Below are 22,620 nucleotides of genomic sequence, written 5' to 3'. Positions count from 1 at the left end.
CTTGCTAGATCTGAGCGCTGCTTTCGATACCATCGACCACCATACACTACTACAGACACTGGAATATTTTATTGGCATCAAAGGATCTGCCCTCAGTTGGTGTCCTATTTATTCGAATTTGTATATGTGAATAATGATTCTTCCATGCATATCAGCGTTAATCATGGAGTACCACGAGGTTCAGTGCTCGGACCAATCCTTTTTACCCTATATATGCTTCCTCTCGGTTGAATTATCAGGAACCATGCCATAAATATTATAAAAGTTATATCTCGCAAAGTGTGCATTCAAGATGTCAAAACCTGGATGACCTGTAATTGTCTTATGCTGAACTCAGACAAAACTGAAGTTATTTTACTTGGGCCCGACATTGATACTATGGATGGCATCGCCCTGGCCCCCAGTACCACCGTGAGGAACCTGGGAGCCTGCATGTTACACAAACTTCAAGAACTGCCTACTTTCATTTATGTAACATTGCTAAAATCAGGAACATCCTGTCCCAAAACGCAGAAAAACTGGTCCACGCATTTATTACTTCCCGCCTTGACTATTGCAATTCTTTACTAGCGGGCAGCACAATTAAGCCTCTTAAGCCTCTCCAGCTGATCCAGAATGCAGCAGCGTGTGTTTTGTCAAGAATCAAGATCAAAGACCATATTTCTCCAGTTCTTGCCTCCCTACAATGGCTCCGTTATTTTCCGCTGCCTACCAACTAATAAGCATGTGATACACTGTAACTTTGAGTTTGTTACTTTTGTGTTGCCAAAATGCTGGATGGTTGTTGTGCTTTCGGATTTACTAATCGAGGAGGAGACAAGGGGGATTCCCCGGAAGGTAAAAGTAAACATGGCAGAAATGCGGCAGCGGATGCTGTAACGTTATATGGATCGGATATGCCCAACACTTGCAGTTTGTGTTCATATCTTTATTTTTCTTAAGTTGAAAGGTGATATTTCACTGCTTTTGCATGCTCTCTATGGGGGAGTCGCGGTGTGAGCCGCTATCTTGGTCTGTTGTTTTGCTCTCCAGGTCACCGGGCATGTCACTTGACTGAAAACTATGAATAGAGCACTACGCTCACAAAATACAGGACTGCTTGTGGTGCCTAATGTAAGTAAGGTTAGAGTGGGAGCAAGAGCTTTTCAAGTGCCTCTACAGCCGCGTTTCGACCAAAAGTACCGGGGACTTTTTTAAGTCCCCAGATTTCAGGTTCCTTCAGCCCATTGTTGTGTGCGTTTCCACCGTGGCCTAAAGACCTGAGAAGATTAGGTAAATTAACCAGCTGATGTAGGCTGTAGGCCTATACTGGGCACAAAGCGATGCACAGGCATCATTATTTGTAACCACTATCCAAGGGCAAAATTATAAACGAACATTTGACTGGAATATAATGGAAAACTATAGGCTTTGCTTGACCTTCATCACAGCCTTTTTGTGTGGAGTATAATGAAGAGACACGTGACAAAGTTTGTTACACATTTAATAACACACTGGATAAAGCCATCAAGTTTGTCAGGGTTTGGTATGGGTGAAGCAGGTAGTAGGTTGGAGGACCCAAATGCAGGACACGAAAGCCAGCAGGAACAGTTCACAAGGGTTTTAATAAGCAAACAAAAGACGAGCACACTTACAAACAGAGTGGCTGATTGAGTCCAAAAGCAAAGGCTGTCCAACAGAAATCCAAAAGGGTGAAAACCAGAATCCAAAAATGAGTAGGGTAACAGGGAGACACGGCGAGTAAGGCTGAAGACACGAGAACAAACTGCAACACTGGGTGACAATAAACAATGACCCGACAAAGACAAGACAGAAACACAAGAGCACACACACACACACACACACACGGACCGACTGAGCAGCTGAGCTGAGGACCATGGACCGGACACGAGGAGCTGGAGTCGGCTGGGCCACCGGCGAAGGAACAGGAGTCGGCTGGGCCACCGGCGAAGGAACAGGAGTCGGCTGGTGATCAGGCTGGCTGCTAGCAGATTCAGCCCACCTGATCACGCAGGTGGGCAGGCAGAAAGCTAGTAGCACTAGCTGGCCTGGGATCACGCTGGTTGCAGACTGGTCGCTGCTGGTGACCTGGTCGCCTCCGATGACCACCACGGGAACCCGAAAAGATGGCCAGGCGACTTCCCTCGAAGGAGGACTCCGGGGGGAGCCTAGCCTCCAGGCTATCAGGCCATAGGCTAGCTGGTCGACTCAGAGCTGGTTGGCTGGCTGGTTGGTAACTAGCAATCCTAGGGCTCTCTGGTTCTAACGGCAAGTCCATCAAAAAAGAGACCAGAGAGCTAGATGTCCAGGAGTCCCCAACCAGTCCGGATGATGAAGCCAACACAGGAGGGAGATGACCAGGCGGGCGGCTAGCAGCGCTAGCCGGGAGGGAATCAGGCGGGCAACTAGCAGGCTGGGTGCTAGAAGGCCGGGAGAGGATGAAGCCTCCCACCCTGCAGCTAGCAGGCCGGGAACAAGTCCTGGAGCTAGCAGCACCGGGGACAGGCTGAGGACTAGCAGCGCTAGCTGAGCTGGAGACTGGCGGATCAGGCTGGCGGCTAGCAGCTCTAGCGGGCCGGGGATCAGGCTGGCAACTGGCAGCGCTAGCCGGGCAGGACGAGTGGATGCCTCCCTGCGTGCAGCCGGCAGGCCGGGGCTCGGGGCTAGCAGGCTTAGCAGTCACACACTGGGGGGTTGCAGAGCAAAGACCTTCTCCATCGGGAAGAGGTAACGAGCAGGGCCATTTCTGGGTCCGTTCTCCACATAATAGAGAGTAACTCAAAAAACTGAGGCTCCTCGGCTGTTAGCTCCTCTTTAGGTACCCCCAGTTCCTCCCAGGTGCTGGGCAATTTAACAATCTCCGCTGGGTCCATATTTGGTCGGGTCATTCTGTTAGGGTTTGGTATGGGTGAAGCAGGTAGTAGGTTGGAGGACCCAAATGCAGAACACGAAAGCCAGCAGGAACAGTTCACAAGGGTTTTAATAAGCAAACAAAAGACGAGCACACTTACAAACAGAGTGGCTGAGTCCAAAAGCAAAGGCTGTCCAACAGAAATCCAAAAGGGTGAAAACCAGAATCCAAAAATGAGTAGGGTAACAGGGAGACAGGGCGAGTAAGGCTGAAGACACGAGAACAAACTGCAACACTGGGTGACAATAAACAATGACCCGACAAAGACAAGACAGAAACACAAGGTATATATACACACACACAGGGACTAATGAGCAGGGCGGGAGCAACACAGGTGAAAGACATGAGGCTAACGAGGCACAGGTAGGGAGAGAGAGAGAGTGTAGGGGAAAACAGAGACAGACATGCAGAGTGTGACAAAGTTCATAAAACAGCTCCAGCACAGAGAAAACAACACAAAAATAAAATTGCGACTTATTAAAACATTTCCAGCTGACAAGAGCAGCAGATCAGCTGCAGCATCACGTCTGTGTCGCCTGAGCGTTGAAGGAAGGGGATGTCTAACAAGCTTTATTACCTGCTATAATCAGCTGTTCTGCTTGTTTTGGAGAGGAGGAGACCGACTTCAGCGCTGTGTTAAAACTTCCTAAAAACTTAAAACAACAACTTTGAACCCAGTATTTAGCGTAGCTCCATCAGCTGTTCGCTGTAAACACACAGCTGCACGCTGGCTACTATTTTCGAGCAATAGCCTACATTTAATGCCGACGGATGATCTCAGGCGGACATCGGCGAGACATGTGTGGCTATCTGACTGTTGATTGTGATTTATTGGTTTGCAAACAACGCTAGAAAAGAGAGGAGCAGTCGTAGAAAAAACAGCCAACATACCTGATTTAAAGCCAGTAGCCTCTACTCTCCCATTCAGAAATTTATTGCAAGGCAAGCCTCCCCTCAAAGTACCGGTACTTTTGGAAAGTACAACCCCCCCGAGCAGGGACATTTTGGGAGGTAAAATAAAGACCCTAGAACTAAATTTAGACCCTGGTCCCTTCGGTGGAAACGCAGTGAATTCCTCCAAAGGTTCATAGTTCTGGGGTATAGTTCTGTTGGTCGAAACGCAGCTTACTATGGAACCAGTCCCAATTTGGGTTCGGGAATCTAGGGCAGGATTGAGCAAACCTTAAATTATTTGTTTTTATTAATTTTAAATCTTTTTTATGATTTTATTTTGCTGATTTTATTCTGATTGTATTTTATGTTGTGTTTTCTTACATGCATTATGTAGTTGATGGTTTATTTTATTTAATTTCAATGCATTTTGTAAAGTGTACTGGGACCATGTATTTTGGTGATTTTGCACTTGAACTTGATTATATTTAAATGTTTAAATCAAAATGAATGCTAGAGACAATTCACTAGTTGCCTATAACCCCTAAAGCTATAACCAATGCTCGCTTTCTCTCTCCATTCTCTCATGTTCACTCTAAATGCAGGCATACTGAGTAGTGTGGAGTAACGTGCAATCTGTTGCCTTGACAATATCATATTTTATTTTCATGGGCATTAATGCATTATCGGATTAGATAATACAGAGATAGATAGATAAATAGATCCGAGACTTTTTTCTTTATGATTCTTAATCTTTTTGAGATGCAGGGCTTTTCAAAAAAAAAAACTGAAACTCCAGGAGAACAGTGGTGAGAGGGAGAAGGACAAAGAAATCAAATGGATTGGCAATCATGGGAGTGCATTTTTCATTATTTATCAGAATCAGATCATTCATATCATATGTAATCTGTCACTTATGTAATTCATACTACACCAAAACTTCCACCTTGGTTTGTGGTTTTGAACATTATTGACTGAAGTTAAGCGCTGACTTTTAATCATTCGTCCTTTGCTCCAAAAACAATCACTTCAGTTTTATCTGTTTAATTGAAGAAAATTCTGGCACACCATAGCATTGAACAAGTAAATAATTGATTTGTTCAATAACTGGATGTTTTGATACAAAGAAGTTGCAGTGTTAAAGTGAAACTAGACTTTGATGAAGGTTTGTATAAAAGCAGTTTTTCCAGGTGTTTTCAGTATGTTCATAACCACATTTTGCACACTCTCCTGTCTACATCAGTGGAGCTGAGGTGGAGCAGGTGAACAGTTTCAGGTTCCTGGGAATCAGCATCACAGAGAACCTGACATGGTCGTCTCACATCTCCACACTGGTGAAGAAAGCTCAGAAATGACTGGATTTCTTGAGGAAGCTTAAGAAGGCCAAATTCCCACGCCAAGTTCCTGTAGAAAGCATCCTGACTGGAAACATCACAAACTGGCATGGGATGTGCACGGCTCAGGACCGGAGGGCTCTGCAGCGTCCAGCATTACACACTCAACTTTGTGACTGTTGTAAGTACACCATCCGGGTACTCATAGTGCACTGCATTTTGCCATACTTGCCAATACTTGCACCTATGCTCTTGTCTTGAGTATAGCAATCCTGCTGGCCTAAAAACACGAGCGTCAAAGTCAAAAATGCAAAATTATAAAAAAAGCACCACAATATGACTATACAACACCACATGTAACGAAATAACAAACAGATAACGAATAAATAGCCTTCTGCCAGTAGAAGTGATGCTGCCTCTGAGCAGGATGCAGTATAAATACAGACTGCAGGTTGTTCTTCATGTGCAGGTGTTTTTTAAACAGCTACAGAGAGAAAACATGCTGCTCTAGGGATTTATATATGCTTCCTTTAGGCAATATTATCAGGAAACATTCCATAAGCTTTCATTGTTATGCAGATGATACTCAGTTATATCTATCGATCAAGCCAGATGAAACTCATCAGTTAGCTAAACTTCAAATGTGCCTTCAGGATGTTAAAACCTGGATGAGCTGTAATTTTCTTATGTTAAACTCAGATAAAACTGAAGTTATTGTTCTGGGGCCTAAGCACCTCCGTGACGCATTATCTAAAGATATAGTTTCCCTGGATGGCATCGCCTTGGCCTCCAGCACCACTGTGAGGAATCTTGGAGTTATCTTTGATCAGGACATGTCGTTTAAGTCCCACATTAAGCAAATTTCAAGGACCGCCTTTTTTCACCTACGTAATATTGCGAAAATCAGGAACATCCTGTCTAAAAATGATGCAGAAAAACTAGTCCATGCATTTGTTACTTCTAGGCTGGATTACTGCAATTCCTTATTATCAGGCTGCTCGAAAAAGTCCATTAAGACTCTTCAGCTGATCCAGAATGCTGCAGCACGTGTTCTGACAGGAACCAGGAAAAGAGATCACATTTCTCCTGTTTTAGCTTCTTTGCATTGGCTTCCAGTAAAATCCAGAATAGAATTTAAAATCATTCTTCTTACCTACAAAGCTCTTAATGGTCAGGCACCATCTTATCTTAAAGAGCTCATAGTACCTTACTACCCCACCAGAGCACTGCGCTCCCAGAATGCAGGGTTACTTGTGGTTCCTAGAGTCTCCAAAAGTAGACTAGGAGCCAGAGCGTTCAGCTATCAAGCTCCTCTCCTGTGGAACCAGGTTCCAGTTTGGGTTCAGGAGGCAGACACCATCTCCACATTTAAGAGTAGGCTTAAGACTTTCCTCTTTGATAAAGCTTATAGTTAGGGCTGGCTCAGGTAGTCCTGAACCATCCCTTAGTTATGCTGCTATAGGCCTAGACTGCCGGGGGATTTCCCATGATGCACTGAGCTCCTCTCTCCTCTACTTTCTCTCCCTCTGTATGCAACCTTATCCCATTATTGCATGTTACTAACACAACTTCTCCCCTTTCTGGTAGTCTTGTGCTTTCTCGTCCCTCTCCTCTCTCCTCCTATCACTTCCTGCAGGTTTTCTGGCTCTGGAGCTGTGGAGTCTGGATCTGTGGCTGCGGGTCGCCTGCTGCCCCTGTGTTCCTGCTCGACACCCTCTACTGCAGCGACTGTTGTCGCTGGTCTTATTGTTATTATAATCATTAACATTACGATGGTTACCATTAACACTATTATAAATATCTGTACCATTTTTCATTTAGTTTATAGCAACATTACCTTCGCTGTCTGTACCTCTGTGTGTATATTGTGTAGGCTGCCTCCCTCCCCTCTCTCTCTCCTTACATCCCTCTCTCTCTCTCTCTCTTTCTCTCTCTCTCTCTCTTTCACTCTCTTCTCTCTCTTTCACTCTCTTCTCTCTCTCTCTCTCTCTCCTCCCCCCCCCAACCGGTCGAGGCAGATGGCCGCCCACCCTGAGCCATGGTTCTGCTCGAGGTTTCTGCCTCTTAAAAGGAAGTTTTTCCTTGCCTCTGTCGCCTAGTGCTTGCTCTTGGTGGGAACTGTTGGGCTTCTGTAAATATCATCACAGAGTACGGTCTAGACCTGCTCTTTTATGAAAAGCGCTGTGAGATAACTGTTGTTGTGATTTGGCGCTATATAAATAAAATTGAATTGAAATTGAATTGCTCTGCTCTGATAGCTGTGAGCCTTTATTAGTAACAGCTGATCCAGCTGTGATTAGCTGCCGCTGTCAACAGAGACAGACGTCTCTTCACGTGACACTTTGGTGGAAAGAATGTCTAGTTGCTCTAAAAACAAAGTTCCTTATTTCTTCTCTCCTCGCATAGTTTATTTGAAAAGACAGAAGTGAGAGGAACAGGGATACAGTTAAGACACTTGGGATGTATCTAGGGACAGATAAAGAGGGTGGTGCAGAAGGCTGGGGAAGAGTGTATGTCTGCAGGAAGGGAGTGAGAGGGATGCAAACTGTGACACAGCTAAATAAATTAAACCTGCAAAACATTTTACAGATGTTTTTCAAGTGTCTGTGGGGACTGGGAGATTAAGACAGTGTTTCTAAAATTCCAGCTACGGCTCTGATGCTGCTAATTACCACAGAGGGAACCTGTGGCCTTCAGCGCTCCTGAGGATCTTAGGGTTTACCAGCTTTGCCCAAACAGAGCGCGAGAAAAAACAGGACACAAGATGAATCCCCTGGTCTCTATTTATTATTGATCACAAACACATCACTTTCCAGAACACCAGTCACTGACATGTGTTGTTTGCTCTGGAGCCTTTTGGCATCAGAATGCAAATAAAACTGAAACATCTGATGTAGAGACTTAAAAAGCATGTTTTCTGAAACAAAACAAACCATGAAATCATAAAAATACTACCATGATTGTTACTGTGAATCTAACCTGTGCCTCAGTTTGAGCAGAAGAGAGATGGTTCAGCACAGCACACTTTAAATCATCACCTTCTTTAACCCTTTATGGGCGTAGTGACCAGATGGAAGAATTTATTAAAAATGCTGCTTTCTGTTTCAAAATTAAAGCTTTAGATATGTTGAAAATGTAGTGTACATTTTTCAAAAACAAAGGATGGACAACATTGTGTCACAATTCTTTGAGATATTTTAGCATAAATGCATCAGATCAGCTCTTCAACTGGTTTCCAACAACAACTGAGAGGGAAGTTACAAATCACAGCACATAGGACACCATGTCTTCATCTCATCATGGACTACTGTTTTCTCTTCTCAAAACAACACTGGGTCATGGTCAGATATTAACAAATCAATACATCTGATCCTTACATTCTATAAACTGGTGGAGTTTCTAGGCAAATTAAGTAGAAATAAAAAATGTGACTTTTGGGTAGGCTACTGATCAAATACTGGGAGTACTCTGATTGCTTCATAGTTATATAATATATAGAATATTGAATTCTGGCCATACAACACTTTGTATTTCATGGCAGTACTACAACTCTGCAGTGAGTGGTAGCTGTGGCAGAAGTTAAGCACATTCCAACTTCACTCTTAATTTTAGTAATAGTTGAGATCTTGGAACTACAGTACATTTTATCTTGACTGCTTGTGTTTAAGACTCCTATGTAGCGACATCACCGCATTCAGAGATCTCAGCATTTATGACTGGGCTTTTGATACAGTGTTTACCTATGGAATGTATTCTAACTGTATACGAATGTACCATAACAATTCTTCTGCCTTTTGTCTCAATTTCTTTACTTCCTTGCACTGTTTGATAATTTGTCAATTCTTTTGGATGGAGTACATGAGGTGCAGTAAAACATCGAGCTCAGGGTAAACACTGGGATTTCTGCAATGTTTGTTTGTAAACTCTCTGATTACACAGGAGTAAGACAGCTGGTCTTACAGTCTTTTTCATGAGCAGGATGAAGGTTTTTCCATTGCAAGTGTTCCATGCTGTACATATACGTAAGGAAGGCTACCTTCCACAGGTCTGAAATAGTTTATTTCAATTCTGGATCCTGGTTCAGTTCCAGGCAACACCTAACCACATTGAGAAAACCTGGTTCCACACGCTCTTCCAACAAAACTGTAGTGCAGTTTATTAGGAGAGGCAATGTTGATGTAGACTCACTACAGGACATTACACCAAGATGCAAAGATTTGGTGCTACAGGCAGATCCAACAGCTGATTTATGTATTGCCTCATAACTGTGGTGGATCTGAACACATTTACACTGACAGCGAAAGCACAGATGTTTGGGTGCATCAAGGTAAGCAGTCCCTCTCACAGATAGAGGAAGTTATCCATATAATTGGCATTACAGAATCTCCTTGACAGATTTCTTGGCAAGGAGAAATCCTTGAAATCCTTTGCTTACAGTATTATATTATAAAGGATTGGTACGGCTTGGTACATGTGCACTGGAAAAACCCTTAACAAGTACTACATTATAGCTCATACACAAGTTTCACAAATTACCACTAGAGGGTGACAGAGGGCTGCACTTCTCATGCACGCACACACACAATCACATACACCGAGGAGAGAAGGGAAGGCTGGGGACTCTACTGGCTCATCCTAGAGGGGCTGAGGCCTGCTCACTCATCAAATCGTCCCTCCAGGATGCTCTCAAATGAGAAAGGGACAAACTTGAAGCCCTGGCCGACGTAGAACTTGTTCTGGAACTCCACCCTGAAAAGGAGGAGAAACAGGAAGAAAGTGGTGGTGAAACTGGGGTTTAAAAACATCTATATAGACATGTCACAAGATGAAAGTGTTGAATATTATTCTTGTCAGGGTGAACTGGGGAAGATTGTTCTCAAGCTGAAACACTGTTTGTCAGTTAATAAGAAAATAACTGTGAGCTTGGACAGCGAGCAGTGAGTTTTGTCTGATTGGTGGCTCTTCTTATACACTTGTCCATCAAACACACCAGGCAACTTCCTGTTTTTATCTGATATTATTCTCAAAATGGTCAACATATTTGACCCACTGACTGTTTGACCACCAGATAGATACAGTTTATAACCAACAAGCATTGACATGACTAAAAGCAGACAGAGCCTAACTGATGTTGGATTTGGGAGGCTGCTGCCAACAATTTTGGAAACTTTCAAAAGAGCATCTCTGTTCTCTATTCAAAAGAACCCTGGATCATGATCAGGAAACAACAAATCAATCCATCCATTTAATCCAAACATTTATTTATTTATTTATTATATAAACTGTGGAGTAAAATGAAAAATGAAACATTTCTGGACATACTGATCAAATACTGGGAGGAATCATATTGCTTTGTAGTCAGTTTACAAATACGTTCATCATGGCCTACAACTCCACATTTTGTCATTTATATGCACACTACATTAAAGGATAATTGCCCCGGCCTTTCTGTGTGGAGTTTGCATGTTCTCCCCGTATCTGCATGGGTTCTCTCCAGGTGCTCCGGCTTCCTTCCACCGTCCAAAGACATTCAGGCTAGGTTGATTGGTGACCCTAAACTGTCCTTTGGAGTGTGAGTGTTTGTCTGTCTATGTGGCCCTGCGATGGACTGGCGGCCTGTCCAGGGTGTACCCCGCCTTTCGCCCCATCGCAGCTGGGATTGGCTCCAGCCCCCGCGACAAGCGCTTGACGATGGATTGATACAATCAGTACTGTGTCTTCCTGGCCGACCTGACTCATTGTCTGACAGGCAACTACCGCCAAAACATCTTTATTCTAATCAGACATCTTCACTTAGCGGTCATACCAACAGAGCGACTGACGTGGCAGTGATCACTTTTTTAAATGACTTTGACTTTTCCAGTCAAAACAAACATGAAACCAGAACAGTTGGCATGTATGTCCTGAAGTACAGTGTTGATGAATATCAATATCAAAAGGCGTTTAGTGAAATGGCTGAAAAAGTGTTTTAAGAAATGACCATGATAAAAATGACAATAGTCTCTATCTTATTTGAAGTAGCCTGCATGGCAGCGACTGGATGATTTTAAGGAACAATTACAGCCAGCCTTGTTTGTCACATGGCTTCATGTAGTTCTACCAGAAGCTTCTGTGTCTACATAAGAAGCTCACACTACTACAGGATGTATGAAAGAGCACTGGTTCACTCCAGCAAACACATCAGTATTGTTCCCATGTGTTGTGTGGGAGCTGGGTCTGCTTGCTAATGTCGGAATTTGAACATTTTGTTCCAAGAGACTCAAACTATTATAATTGCTATACTCATACTGTATAAATTAAAGTGTGTCTCTGTAGGTGGTTAAATTTGTAAGTTTTGACTATTGGCTTTATTAATGGTAAAATCATGTTCTAACACTCAGTTGATTAGTTATAAACATTAATAACAACAAAGCTTGGGTTGCCAGTTGCCAATCCCAGATTCCTATTGACCACTTGGATTGGACCGAAATCTACTAAACTACAGACTTGATGGATCAAAACCCCTTAATGAATGTGTTACTAACATTTCAAACCGATTATTAGGAATCGGATAATTAGAAAGTGAGTACATATTTGGGAATTACCAACATTTATAACGATTAAAACCATATAGAAAGGATAAACCCAAGAAAATGGTAGTTTTAACACCAGTTGCACCACCAAGCTGATAACATACCAACAAGTGCCCGTGCCCAAGAGAAGGAGCATGGACACCTGAAGAGCCATTTGTGGATATCCCAACTGGACCTTTGTGAAAACAGCCACAAGACCCAGGAAGAACATCAACACTACGCATGATAAAGAAAAGAAGAGTAAACGCAACAACATTGTGGAATATCAGAGAAACTAAGGAGGATTTTCAACAAACACCACATCCCTGTGTTTTGTAAACCCAAGAACACACTAAGACAGATACTGGTCCACCCCAAAGACCACACACCCAAACACAAGAAAAGCAATCTAGTGTATGCGGTCCACACAAACGCATGGCTCAACACAGAAGGGCTAACTCCTCAGGTCAAGACTCAGCAGTTTACTTACATTTGAAGTACAAGGGACACTCTTTCAAGGACTACAATGTACATATTTTGGAAGGGAGGACAGATGCTTTGAAAGAGGAGTGATAGAAGCCATTTACACCAGAGTAGAGAAACTATCTCTCAATAGGAGGAGAGGTCTGCAACATCACTTATCCCCCACCTACAATGCTGTCCTTTCATCCCTTTTTCATCCAGAGTGAACAAAGTCTTCTGGCCTTTGTGACAATGCCAACAACGGCTGTTCAGACTTGGCCTCAGGAGACTCTAATGACCATAGCGACTCTACTCGTTACAACAACCAGGAGAACTAACGAGCCAAGCGTATCCATCACATTGATAACGACTGCACAGAGGCTAAATAGCTGGGATTCCCTGCCAGTCACTCAGAACTGAAGAAGCATCTTGGATGACAGGCGAAACGTGTTCGTGTGCGAAAGTATTTTCAACCAGTTGCACTTGATTTTAACCCACTCTGGTTAAAGCAGGAAGGTTATAAGCCATGAGACTGGTTCATTCTACTTCCGGAACATGATTCAATAAAGCCTCAGATTCATTTTATAGCTGCACTGCAGCATGACATTGGGGAAATTCACACACACATCACACACATACACACACACACACACACACACATGAGAGCACTAGGTACAAATGAACTGTGAGAGTCAGTGGATGGGACATTTATAAGGAAAACAGTCTTATGGTCTGCACAAGCTCAGATTGCTATGTGACCAAATATGGCTGCTGAGAGTCACAGTCACTGACACATCTCAAAAATCTACCAATACAATGACAAGCTGCCTGCTCATTCAGGAAAAGTTATTTTCATGTCATACTGAAAATGAACTTTTTTAACAAATATGTGATCCTGTTGATCAGTTTTTGAAGACCTTTCCATTGTGCCTGCTACCTCAGACGACACGGGAGCTGGAAACGTATGGAGAATGATAACCGCACTTTTCAAAATACAGATTCTGTTCATTCTTGCCCATTTCCCCCAAATTAAGGGGTTAATGTCTTAAAATGAAACAAAGTTTCAGAGAGCTTTAAGACAATAAACACCCACATGTTCTTTTTATCCCAGCTATCGCTTTCTAAGATAGTGTAACAACTTTTTTAAACGGTAGTATACACTGGGGCGGCTGTGGCAGTCCAGCACCTTTGCATAGCACCTCATTAAGGTAGAAAAGTGCTATATACTGTAAATACAACCCAGTTACAGAAAGGGTCTTCTACAAGTGAACTGCACTTAATTTTCTGATTCATCTGCAGTAAAATGAAAATCATTGCAGTCAGTCTGTTTTTCCTCTGAGGTTTTTCTCTGTTACTTAAATCCTAGAATTTTCCTCAGGATGCTAAATGTACTTGCGTCCACAGTTAGAATGCTGTAATTCTAAAATCCTGACAACCTCTGATGTCTTCATTTAAGAGGAGGGGATTTTCAGATCCCGCTGGTTCCTGGCCTCAGTCAGCCAGGGGAGTGCCCAGGAATGTCTCCCAGCCGTGGCAAATATTTGGCCTGCCTGAGCTGTGAGAGGGCAGCACTTAAAAAGAGGAAAGAAATGAGAGATCCTCTCATCTGCCTCACCACACAGCTGCGGAGGTGGAAAAAATACCTAACACACACTACACTCGACTTACTCTGGTGTGCGGTGTATGTTTGTGCAAATAACTCATCAACATGTGTGTGTGAAGAGTGGACAGCAGAGCAGAGGGTCCAGGTTGACTGCTGCTTACTTTGAACATGACTGTTTCCATTCACTCACCTCTGTGAAAAATACTACAATTCTCCTTTTAACCTTAGCAGAGACTCGTTGAGCTGCTGCTTTATTAACAAGGTGCCACACAGTCATACAGTTACACACACTGGAGCCTGAAAGCTGCGCAGTACACCCACAGCCTCTTTCTGTGGGCCACTGGAAGCTTATGCATTTTAGACAAGATCATGGAAAGACTCACTTTGTGATGGCTGAAGCACTGAGCTCCATTCTGTTCAGACAGTGTGACTCCTGCTTCAGAGGACACCCTTCCTTTTTAGCTCCCCGTTTCACTCAGTGGTCATGTCATTTAAATACCAAATCCATTTTACAGCTTTTTTGTTACTCAGTTTAAGCACTCCAAGTCTTATTGTAATAAATCCTTTGAACAGACCAAAACCAACAACGTGTTAGTCCATCTCTATACTTTCTGACTTCCCTATGTCTCTGGCTCTCACAAACTCATTGGTTACTACTGAAGCTGGAAAATCTGGAAAAATAGCTCCAAATATATAGTTTCATTAAAAAAAAACAAAGATTAATAATGATTAAAACAGCTGGTCGCTGGGGTTTTTAACGTTTCTCAAACAGGAGCAAACAGTGAATATTTTGGGGACTTTTTTCAGTGGCAAATGAATCCACATGTGGAGCTCTAGTGAGTATCTGGGGCAGCAGGACATGTGTGGGACTGAGTTAGAATAAACTACAGTGTGTGTGTGTGTGTGTGTGTGTGTGTGTGTGTGTGTGTGTGTGTGTGTGTGTGTGTGTCATGGTGATGAAGGAACATGTCACCCAGTGCAACAGTGAGGCTCACTGATGGGTTTTAATAGTTTGTGGACAACAATAGAGCTCTACGGCTCAGAGGAAGAACAGACAACAGGCTGTACTATTGTTTCTGTATTGAGATGTGTTATCTCCATTTGCACCATGTTCCTGTATTTGGCTGTGTTTTCTCACTTTGCAGCACTCTTTCTAATTGCTACGCACGTGTTGTCAAATTGTTGAATATGTTTTCTTAATTTGTAAATTGTCTATGAGCATGTGTTTTCTTAAGCTGCAGTGTGTTGAGCTACAGTTTTAGGTGCCTTTTATGTTTTCTAACAAGAAAAGTACAGTAGTTGTCTTTTCTGATTATTACTCTACAAGAATTGTGATTACAAACCACTTATCATAAGTAAGCTGTTGTTCCGAAACTATAATATTATATAATATAAAAAACTACACTTCATAAACACCTATCATTTCAGCACATTACCATGAATTTTGGTATAGATATTCATGGTCCTCAGACAATTATTCTTAATCCAAATTTTGGTGACTTTCCGGCCACATTTCCCAGGAACTTTGTTCAGGATATTAAAGGGCTGATTCACCCAAATTACAAAAAAAACTATTTTAACACAATGTACCACAAAACCTCCGTGAGAAAAAAAAAATATATATATATTTTATTATTTTTTTTCATTTTTGAATGGAACAACTCTTTCACTTTTACAAAACTCTCTCTCCCTCACAGTATGTAGTTATTTTTACTTTTTAAACTTGATACGCAGAACTATCGGACTGTAAATGAATCAGTCCCTAAGTGTTATCACTGGATGCATTTAAATATGCACTCTCTGCTGAAAGGGATGTTTCTCTCTTGGGATAATGAACATATATCATACGTCACTTTCACAGCACTTCCTCCTCAGTTCTCTGCAGTTGTCCGTCTTCTCAAAAAACTGTTACTGAGAATAAAATGGGTCTTTTAATATGATTCCGGATTACAGCTGCTATCTTCCGACAAGTTATATTGCTTACAACCTGTAATTACTAACAGCCTGCTCATGCACATGTTTTTATGAAGTCTGATTACTGCATGGCTGTATCTTACAGGTGTGGTCCTGTGCCAGGGTAATCCATGACTGACACCCCTGTGTCAGTCATGGATTACACTGGTGCAGGCTGGATCAGCAGGGTGGAGGTGGTGCTAGGAGGCGATGGAGCTGGACGGTGTGAGGTTATCTGGAGTCCTGGACGCTCACAGTTTGGTTTGGACCACGTTGGGTCAGGAATGTTTCAGGTTGCTGGCATTCCTCATGTGCATGTAAAACTGAAGAAGTTCAACTTTGGCAGAGGTACATGGTTCAAGAGGTGAACAATGAGAGCTCGCTGGGTGTTTGTTTTCTCTCAATGTGGAATTCATTGTGTTGCCACATGTGAGCTGCATGTGCTCCGTGCATGTGATGTATGTGTATATGGGCGCATGTGCTCACAGTGCAAATACATATAATTAAACGCATTTGTGTGTGTGTGTGTGTGTGTGTGTGTGTGTGTGTGTGTGTGAGTGTGTGTGTGTGTGTGTGAGTGGGTGTGTGTGTGAGTGGGTGTGGGTGTGTGTGGGTGTGTGTGAGTGTGTGTGAGTGTGTGTGAGTGTGTGTGTGTGTGTGGGTGTGGGTGTGCATGTGTGAGTGTGTGTGAGTGTGTGTGAGTGTGTGTGTGTGAGTGTGTGTGAGTGTGTGGGTGTGGGTGTGTGTGCATGTGTGTGTGTGTGCTTGTGTGAGTGTGTGTGAGTGTGTGTGAGTGTGTGTGTGTGTGAGTGTGTGTGAGTGTGTGGGTGGGTGTGGGTGTGCATGTGTGAGTGTGTGTGTGTGTGTGCATGTGTGAGTGTGTGTGAGTGTGTGTGAGTGTGTGTGAGTGTGTGTGTGTGTGTGGGTGTGCATGTGTGAGTGTGTGTGTGTGTGTGTGCATGTGTGAGTGTGTGTGAGTGTGTGTGAGTGTGTGTGAGTGTGTGTGTGTGTGTGTGTGGGTGTGCATGTGTGAGTGTGTGTGAGTGTGTGTGAGTGTGTGTGTGTGGGTGTGGGTGTGCATGTGTGAGTGTGTGTGAGTGTATGTGAGTGTGTGTGAGTGTGTGTGTGTGTGTGTGTGTGTGTGTGTGTGTGTGTTAGTGGGTGTGTGTGTGTTTGTGTGTCTAACCAGTGTAGACGCAGTGCATGTAGGAAGGCTGACAGCCCCTCCATGATGAGCAGGATGGCAACAGTCAGCGTGGCAAAGGCAGAGAAGATGATGGACAGGCCAAAGAACCCGCCAGCGCTCCTGGAGGACAGACCCAGGTGCATCACCATGGACCAGAGCACCTCTGACAGCTCTGCACGCACATACAACAACGAGGTTTGCACCAAAACATACATGACACAAACATCTTTGAAGTCAATGTCATTGAACTAATGCAACTACTGTATATAGTCAAATAAAGACAAAATGTCTCTATCTACGTCTTTAGATTATGTTTTGCAAAATATATATCATAAAATTCTGTGTGTGTGTGTGTGTGTGTGTGTGTGTGTGTGTGTGTGTGTGTGTGTGTGCAAGCTTTTACTCACGTGCATGAGCCAGGCTGAGGGCCCAGAGGCGCAGGTAGGAGGCTGTGTTGGAGATGCATCCCAGACAGTACTCTATGGTGTGGATGGCCTGGTGGACAGCTACATCACCAAAGTCAAACTGTGGTGGAAAGACAAGATGGTTAGTGCACCATCACCACCACCAATGGCTATAGTAGTATACTTTTGTGAGTAAAAGTGAGTTTTGTTTCAAGTAATCAAGAGTAATCAATCATTGAGTAATTATTTTGGGAGTGCAAAGGAATGGCTTCTTGTTTAGGAACACAATTTTCATAGGGCAAAATCGGGAATGCATAACTCACATGCACACAATAAACCAGGATTCTCAGAGAAACCAACTTAAGCGGGCAAATACGCAATGCATACAGAACATGCACAGAGAGAGTGTCGAAGTGTCCTTAAGCAAGACACTGAACTGCCCCTGACGAGCAGGTGGTGCCTTGCCTGGCAGCCATCAGTGCATCAGTGGATTTGGGTTACGAGTAAAGAGTACAGTACAGTTGACGTGAAAGGTTGCTTTTTACTCATTTGCTTAACATGTAATGAGTTACTACCCTCCCCTGCATCAGTGTGTGACTGTGTGTGTGAATGAATGAATGTTGTTGTGAATTCCTCCTTTACATGCGGCAACTCAAGCACCTTCCATGGGCTTAAGGCATTTTGATCACCACCTCAAGGGCACCTCAATGTTGGTAATGAGGGGGAAGCACTGCTCTTTCACTTATCAATCCAGTTCAAAGCTTGGACTGGCAACCTTCAGGTCACAAGCCCGATTTTCTAACCTTCAGGCCACCAGTGCATCTATTGTAGTATATCTGCATTATCTGTGGTCACAACTGGAACATTAATCAGGTACTACAGAGATTAAGGACAGCACTTCCTTAAAGTCTCAGAACATACAAACATGTTAGACCTCCCACATCTTTCAAACTCCACAATCCCAATAAGCAGCATGTTAGAAATCTGTTTGGCATAATGCAACTGCTTTCACAGACTGAGTAGTGACAAATAAATTGACTTCAACATGACTGCATCTCCAACGATACTGATTCTTTTGTCTGCAGCTTTGCTCCAATCACTACAAGAATGATCATATCTGTTTAGCTGATCTTTAACATAGACTACTACTGTGAATGTGTTTTTTCTTCCCGGATCAATGTTTTAAGATGGTTTGATTGTTTAAAATTAAAGTATAAAATAAATAGTGTGTGTTTTAAACAAACTGACAATAGTTTGTTTAAAACACATTCTAGCAATAGTGAACACCACTGGAAGAAACAAGCTAAAACAATAGAATTTCCAGTATGTCATTACTTACACACACGTCATCACAGCATATCATGAACGGTGGAAATGACCTGGAATGGAAATTCTGTTATCATCTTAATGCCTGAGCTTTTAGCTCTGATCAGGCAGAAAACAAAGAGCAACAGCATCTGACTTGTTTGAGATTGTTGAGCCTTTTTTCCCCAGCAGGATCACAGCGCAGGGATTTGTTTGTATATTGTAAAGCCAACCGAGTTCCTCTGTTCTCTCCTTCCTGGAGCAAGACTAGCCTTTCCTGTATGAAGTGGGGGGTGGGGGTGGGGGGCATGGGAGTCTATCGCTCTATGTTGCTCTTGTTGGGTTTGGCTGTGTGCTGGTCTGGTTTCCTCTTTCCATGCTTCTCTTTTGTCCTTGGACCCATGAAATAGAGTTCATGGAAGCAGCACTCATTGTTCCCATTCTAAGGGTCTCCAACACAAGTGGCTAATGAAAACAACACAGGCTAACATGCCGTAATGGCACTATACACGGAGGCCAGTGGCTCTGATTAGTAATGTAGTGACCAAATATGACACTTGCCTCAAGAAAAATCTTACCAATGAAAAAGTGCAAACAAATTCAACTCTTACATCCCAGCAGTTTTTCTTCTTGTAAAATGTGTTGGAAAATCAAGACTGTAAGAATAAGTGTCGGACTAAATGATCTGCAGCTTGTCACAGTTTGTGCAAACACACACTTTTACAGTCACACACATTAACATGCCTGGTACTAGGAGGTGGACAGTATAGGTGTATAGGAGACTTAGGAGACAGACCAACCAGAATTCAAATAAAGAAAGACCAACACTTGTTACTAAAGGCACAAACAGATCAGACAAGACAGCATCCAGACATGCTAAGAAAATACCAAACTCAGGTTCTTACCGGCTCTTCCTCAGAGTGCTTGAAAGTAAGCAAAGGTCAAAGGTTAGTGGCAGAATTTACAAACTGCATCGACCCAAAAGGTTCCATCCTTCTTTTGGATCATTGTTTTGCAGTTTATTTCACTAGACTTTAGAGTTCTGGGATGTGAACCAAACCTAACCTGAAACACGATACCTCTGTCAGGACCTGTTAAGTTTGGGCCATTTTGTTGGAAAAAGCTTTAGGCTGGGTTTGTTCTACTTTTTGGTTATTTTCAAACATAATTTAATAAGAAATTCTACTATTCAATGGGCCAATGAATTGCATTAGCCTTGCAAGTTGACAGTCAATAATAGATGGAACAAATCGAAATGTTACTTTGGGTCAGGCTTGTATCTCAAATTTTGCACAACTTAAGTTCAGTCAGGTTGGATCTTAAAGGATGGGTTCGATGTTTTAAATGTACAGTATAGTATCTCACAAAAGTGAGTAGGCTGTGTGATGTGTTATTTTGAGGGGACAGCAAATTTACACTGTTATACAAGCTATACACTCACTACTTTACACTGTAGCAAAGTGTCATTTCTTCAGTGTTGTCACATGAAAAGATAATCAAACATTCACAAAAATGTGAGGGGTGTACTCACTTTTGTGAGATACTGTATGTCCTGGAAATCAAATGTAGGTTTGTTGCAGAGACACAGCATGGGTATACACCTACACACGACTGCCAAAGTCTTATGTTAGCTTTAACTGAATATTAGAAAAGGTTTTTGCACAGAACAAGGGCTGCTTGCTCATCTCTTACAATGACAAAGGAAAAAAGAGAGATGTCCTTCCATATGCCTGTATCGATCAACGTACACTGTACTGCTGCAATGTACTACAATTTCTGTAGTATTTAGTAAGTTGTCCAGCCAGATACTTTTATAGTCACTTGCTGCTCCGACATTATTCAATATTAAATTCCATAACCCTGTTGATAAGTCATTCTTATGTGGAAAATCATAATCTTGGAATAATGATGACACAATGCAATCTTATCACATTCTCACAGTTGTGCAATATGTTATCCCAACATAAACACTCAGAGATTTATTATGCAGGAGACCTGGGAGACACCAAACCTCTGAGTCACAGATATAACTGGGTGGTATTTTCAGAAATTCCACTCGCTGGTTCTCATGAAAACCACCTTGCTGTTTATGTTTCTGAAATGGAAAATCCATCCCTTATCTGTTCCAGGCCATCCCTGCCCGGTCTTTCACTCTGCACACTGTTGAGCCCACATTACCCCCATATCTCATTACGCCTCAGGAGAAAATACTGCTCTCTGATAAGAAAGCAACACAGGGACTGAGGTGTGGTGCTGGTGAATGGACTGCGACACAGGATTTCAAATTATTAGTTATAAGCTTTTGACAGTCTGAAGCTTTAACTTCCGTAACTATACGGAGCTGAACTAAACCACCGTCCTTACTGTCCTTATTGAGCTGATATCACTGATTATAAAGCAAACTACATAGTTGATAAGTGACTGTAGTGTAACAATAAACACAATTTGGTAGGTTTTTTAATGGCATGTCCACACAACCAGAAAAGCTGTGCCTCAAATCAAAGGCTGAAATGATTAGTCAATAGCAATTTTGATGCTTAATTAAGGGTACAAATCATTAAATACTCATGGAATATTCTCAAATGTGAGGATTTGCTGCTTTTTTCAGTTTTATATAATTGTTTTGGACTGTTGGTCAAACGAAAGTAATTTGTTATGAATAATGTCTACAATCTAACATTTTACAGACTACTCAGCCAATAAAAACAATAATAAATAATGACTATCATCTTTAGTTGCAGCTCTACACATATTTCCTGTATGCTTTTCAACACATTTTCATACCTAAACGACAAAATAGGTAGGTTGCCAATGACTCCCAAAATGGTACAGTGTAAGAGTGCCAGCGACAGAAGTACCGGACCTTTGCGTCATGAGAAGAATAATAAACACACAGTTATCTTTGTGAAACAGTTGTAGTTTGGTTAGGTTTAGGAACCAAAACTACTTGGTTAAAGGGAGCTGACATTAGGAAGAACTTAAAAATTATGAGTTTAATGAACATTAAAGCATGTAAACATGTTCTAGTAGAAGCCCTAATTACAAGTATAAAGCTGAAAATGAGTTTAGTAATCCATCAAATTATAAAGGGGATTTAATGTGTGTGTTCCCTTGTCTCTTCATCTTTGTCCCATTGATCAAGCATTACAGGCTTTTCCTAGTGTTTGTTTTCCCAGTGTTTTCGGTTCTCCTTTACTTTACCTGCATTTTGGATTTTGCCTGTTCCCTGTCAGATTTGTTTGCCTCTTTGAATGCTTTTGTCTGGATTTGACCTGTGCCTGCCTGACTATCCTGTAACCCTTTTTGTAAATTTACTTTTCCAATAAACCTTTGAACTGCTTTAACTCTACCTCTGCGTGTGCATTTGGATCCTATTACTCATGTTCCTGGTATCTCCGCTTGCAGAAGTGTGACATCAGTCCATATACAATAGTGAAAGCATATGTAGCATCATAATCTTACTAAAAACTATTCAAATATTATATCCTAGGTCTGAAAGTCTGGAAGAGGATGGAATTTGAATCATCAGTGGTGATAATTCATGAGCTCACCTCATCTCCTTCCTCTGAGTGCTGGGAGAGCTGGTCGTGGTCCATGATGCCAGCTTCGTCCTCCGTGGGCCCGTTGCCCACCCGCACCCCTCCGAACTTCTGCGTGCCCTGTTGGGTGAGTCCGGTGCATGATGAGGACACACCTGTTTGCTCTAAAGACTGCTCTAGATTCTCTGCAGGGGTTTCTTCCCTCTTCTGGGACTAGATACAAAAGCCACAAGAGCTGTGTCTAGCTTAAAGCAAGCCTTAGGTTGAACGCTTTCTTCCTTATTAACTAAATTTTTTTTAATTAAAAGAGGGCACCCAGCACAGAAAGTGAAAGCTTCCATTCCAAAATGAAATGCATCCACCACTTAAACTTTAAAAAAGGTGGAAAGAACTGAAATCTCTGCTTCAGTATTAGATTTGGGTAACCAATAATTTTTTGGAGCGCAAGATAATCTCACCGGTTGCGATAAACATCAACAAA

General features: G+C 42.4%; 1 protein-coding gene across 4 annotated transcripts in view; it reads right to left on the bottom strand.

Annotated features, from left to right (window-relative positions):
• Positions 1-7,901: 7,901 nt before the first annotated feature.
• atp6v0a1b (ATPase H+ transporting V0 subunit a1b) overlaps positions 7,902-22,620 on the bottom strand; it is a 42,826-nt gene continuing 28,107 nt past the window's right edge. Inside the window, exons 18-22 of one of the 4 annotated variants that reach the window (XM_038736217.1) lie at positions 22,152-22,352; positions 19,506-19,523; positions 17,299-17,416; positions 16,892-17,063; positions 7,902-9,885 (exon numbers count right to left, since the gene is read on the bottom strand). In XM_038736217.1, the coding sequence (XP_038592145.1) occupies positions 9,792-9,885; positions 16,892-17,063; positions 17,299-17,416; positions 19,506-19,523; positions 22,152-22,352 (603 nt within the window). In that variant the 3' untranslated portion in view covers positions 7,902-9,791. The remainder of the gene's footprint in view (positions 9,886-16,891; positions 17,064-17,298; positions 17,417-19,505; positions 19,524-22,151; positions 22,353-22,620) is intronic. The other 3 variants (XM_038736219.1, XM_038736218.1, XM_038736220.1) reach the window with 3 other exon arrangements.

Source organism: Micropterus salmoides, unplaced genomic scaffold (assembly GCF_014851395.1).
Source record: "Micropterus salmoides isolate LMB-PRFRI ecotype aquatic unplaced genomic scaffold, ASM1485139v1 Ms_hic_scaffold_21, whole genome shotgun sequence".
NCBI lineage: Eukaryota > Metazoa > Chordata > Actinopteri > Centrarchiformes > Centrarchidae > Micropterus > Micropterus salmoides.
This window is presented reverse-complemented; position numbering and strand designations above follow the sequence as displayed.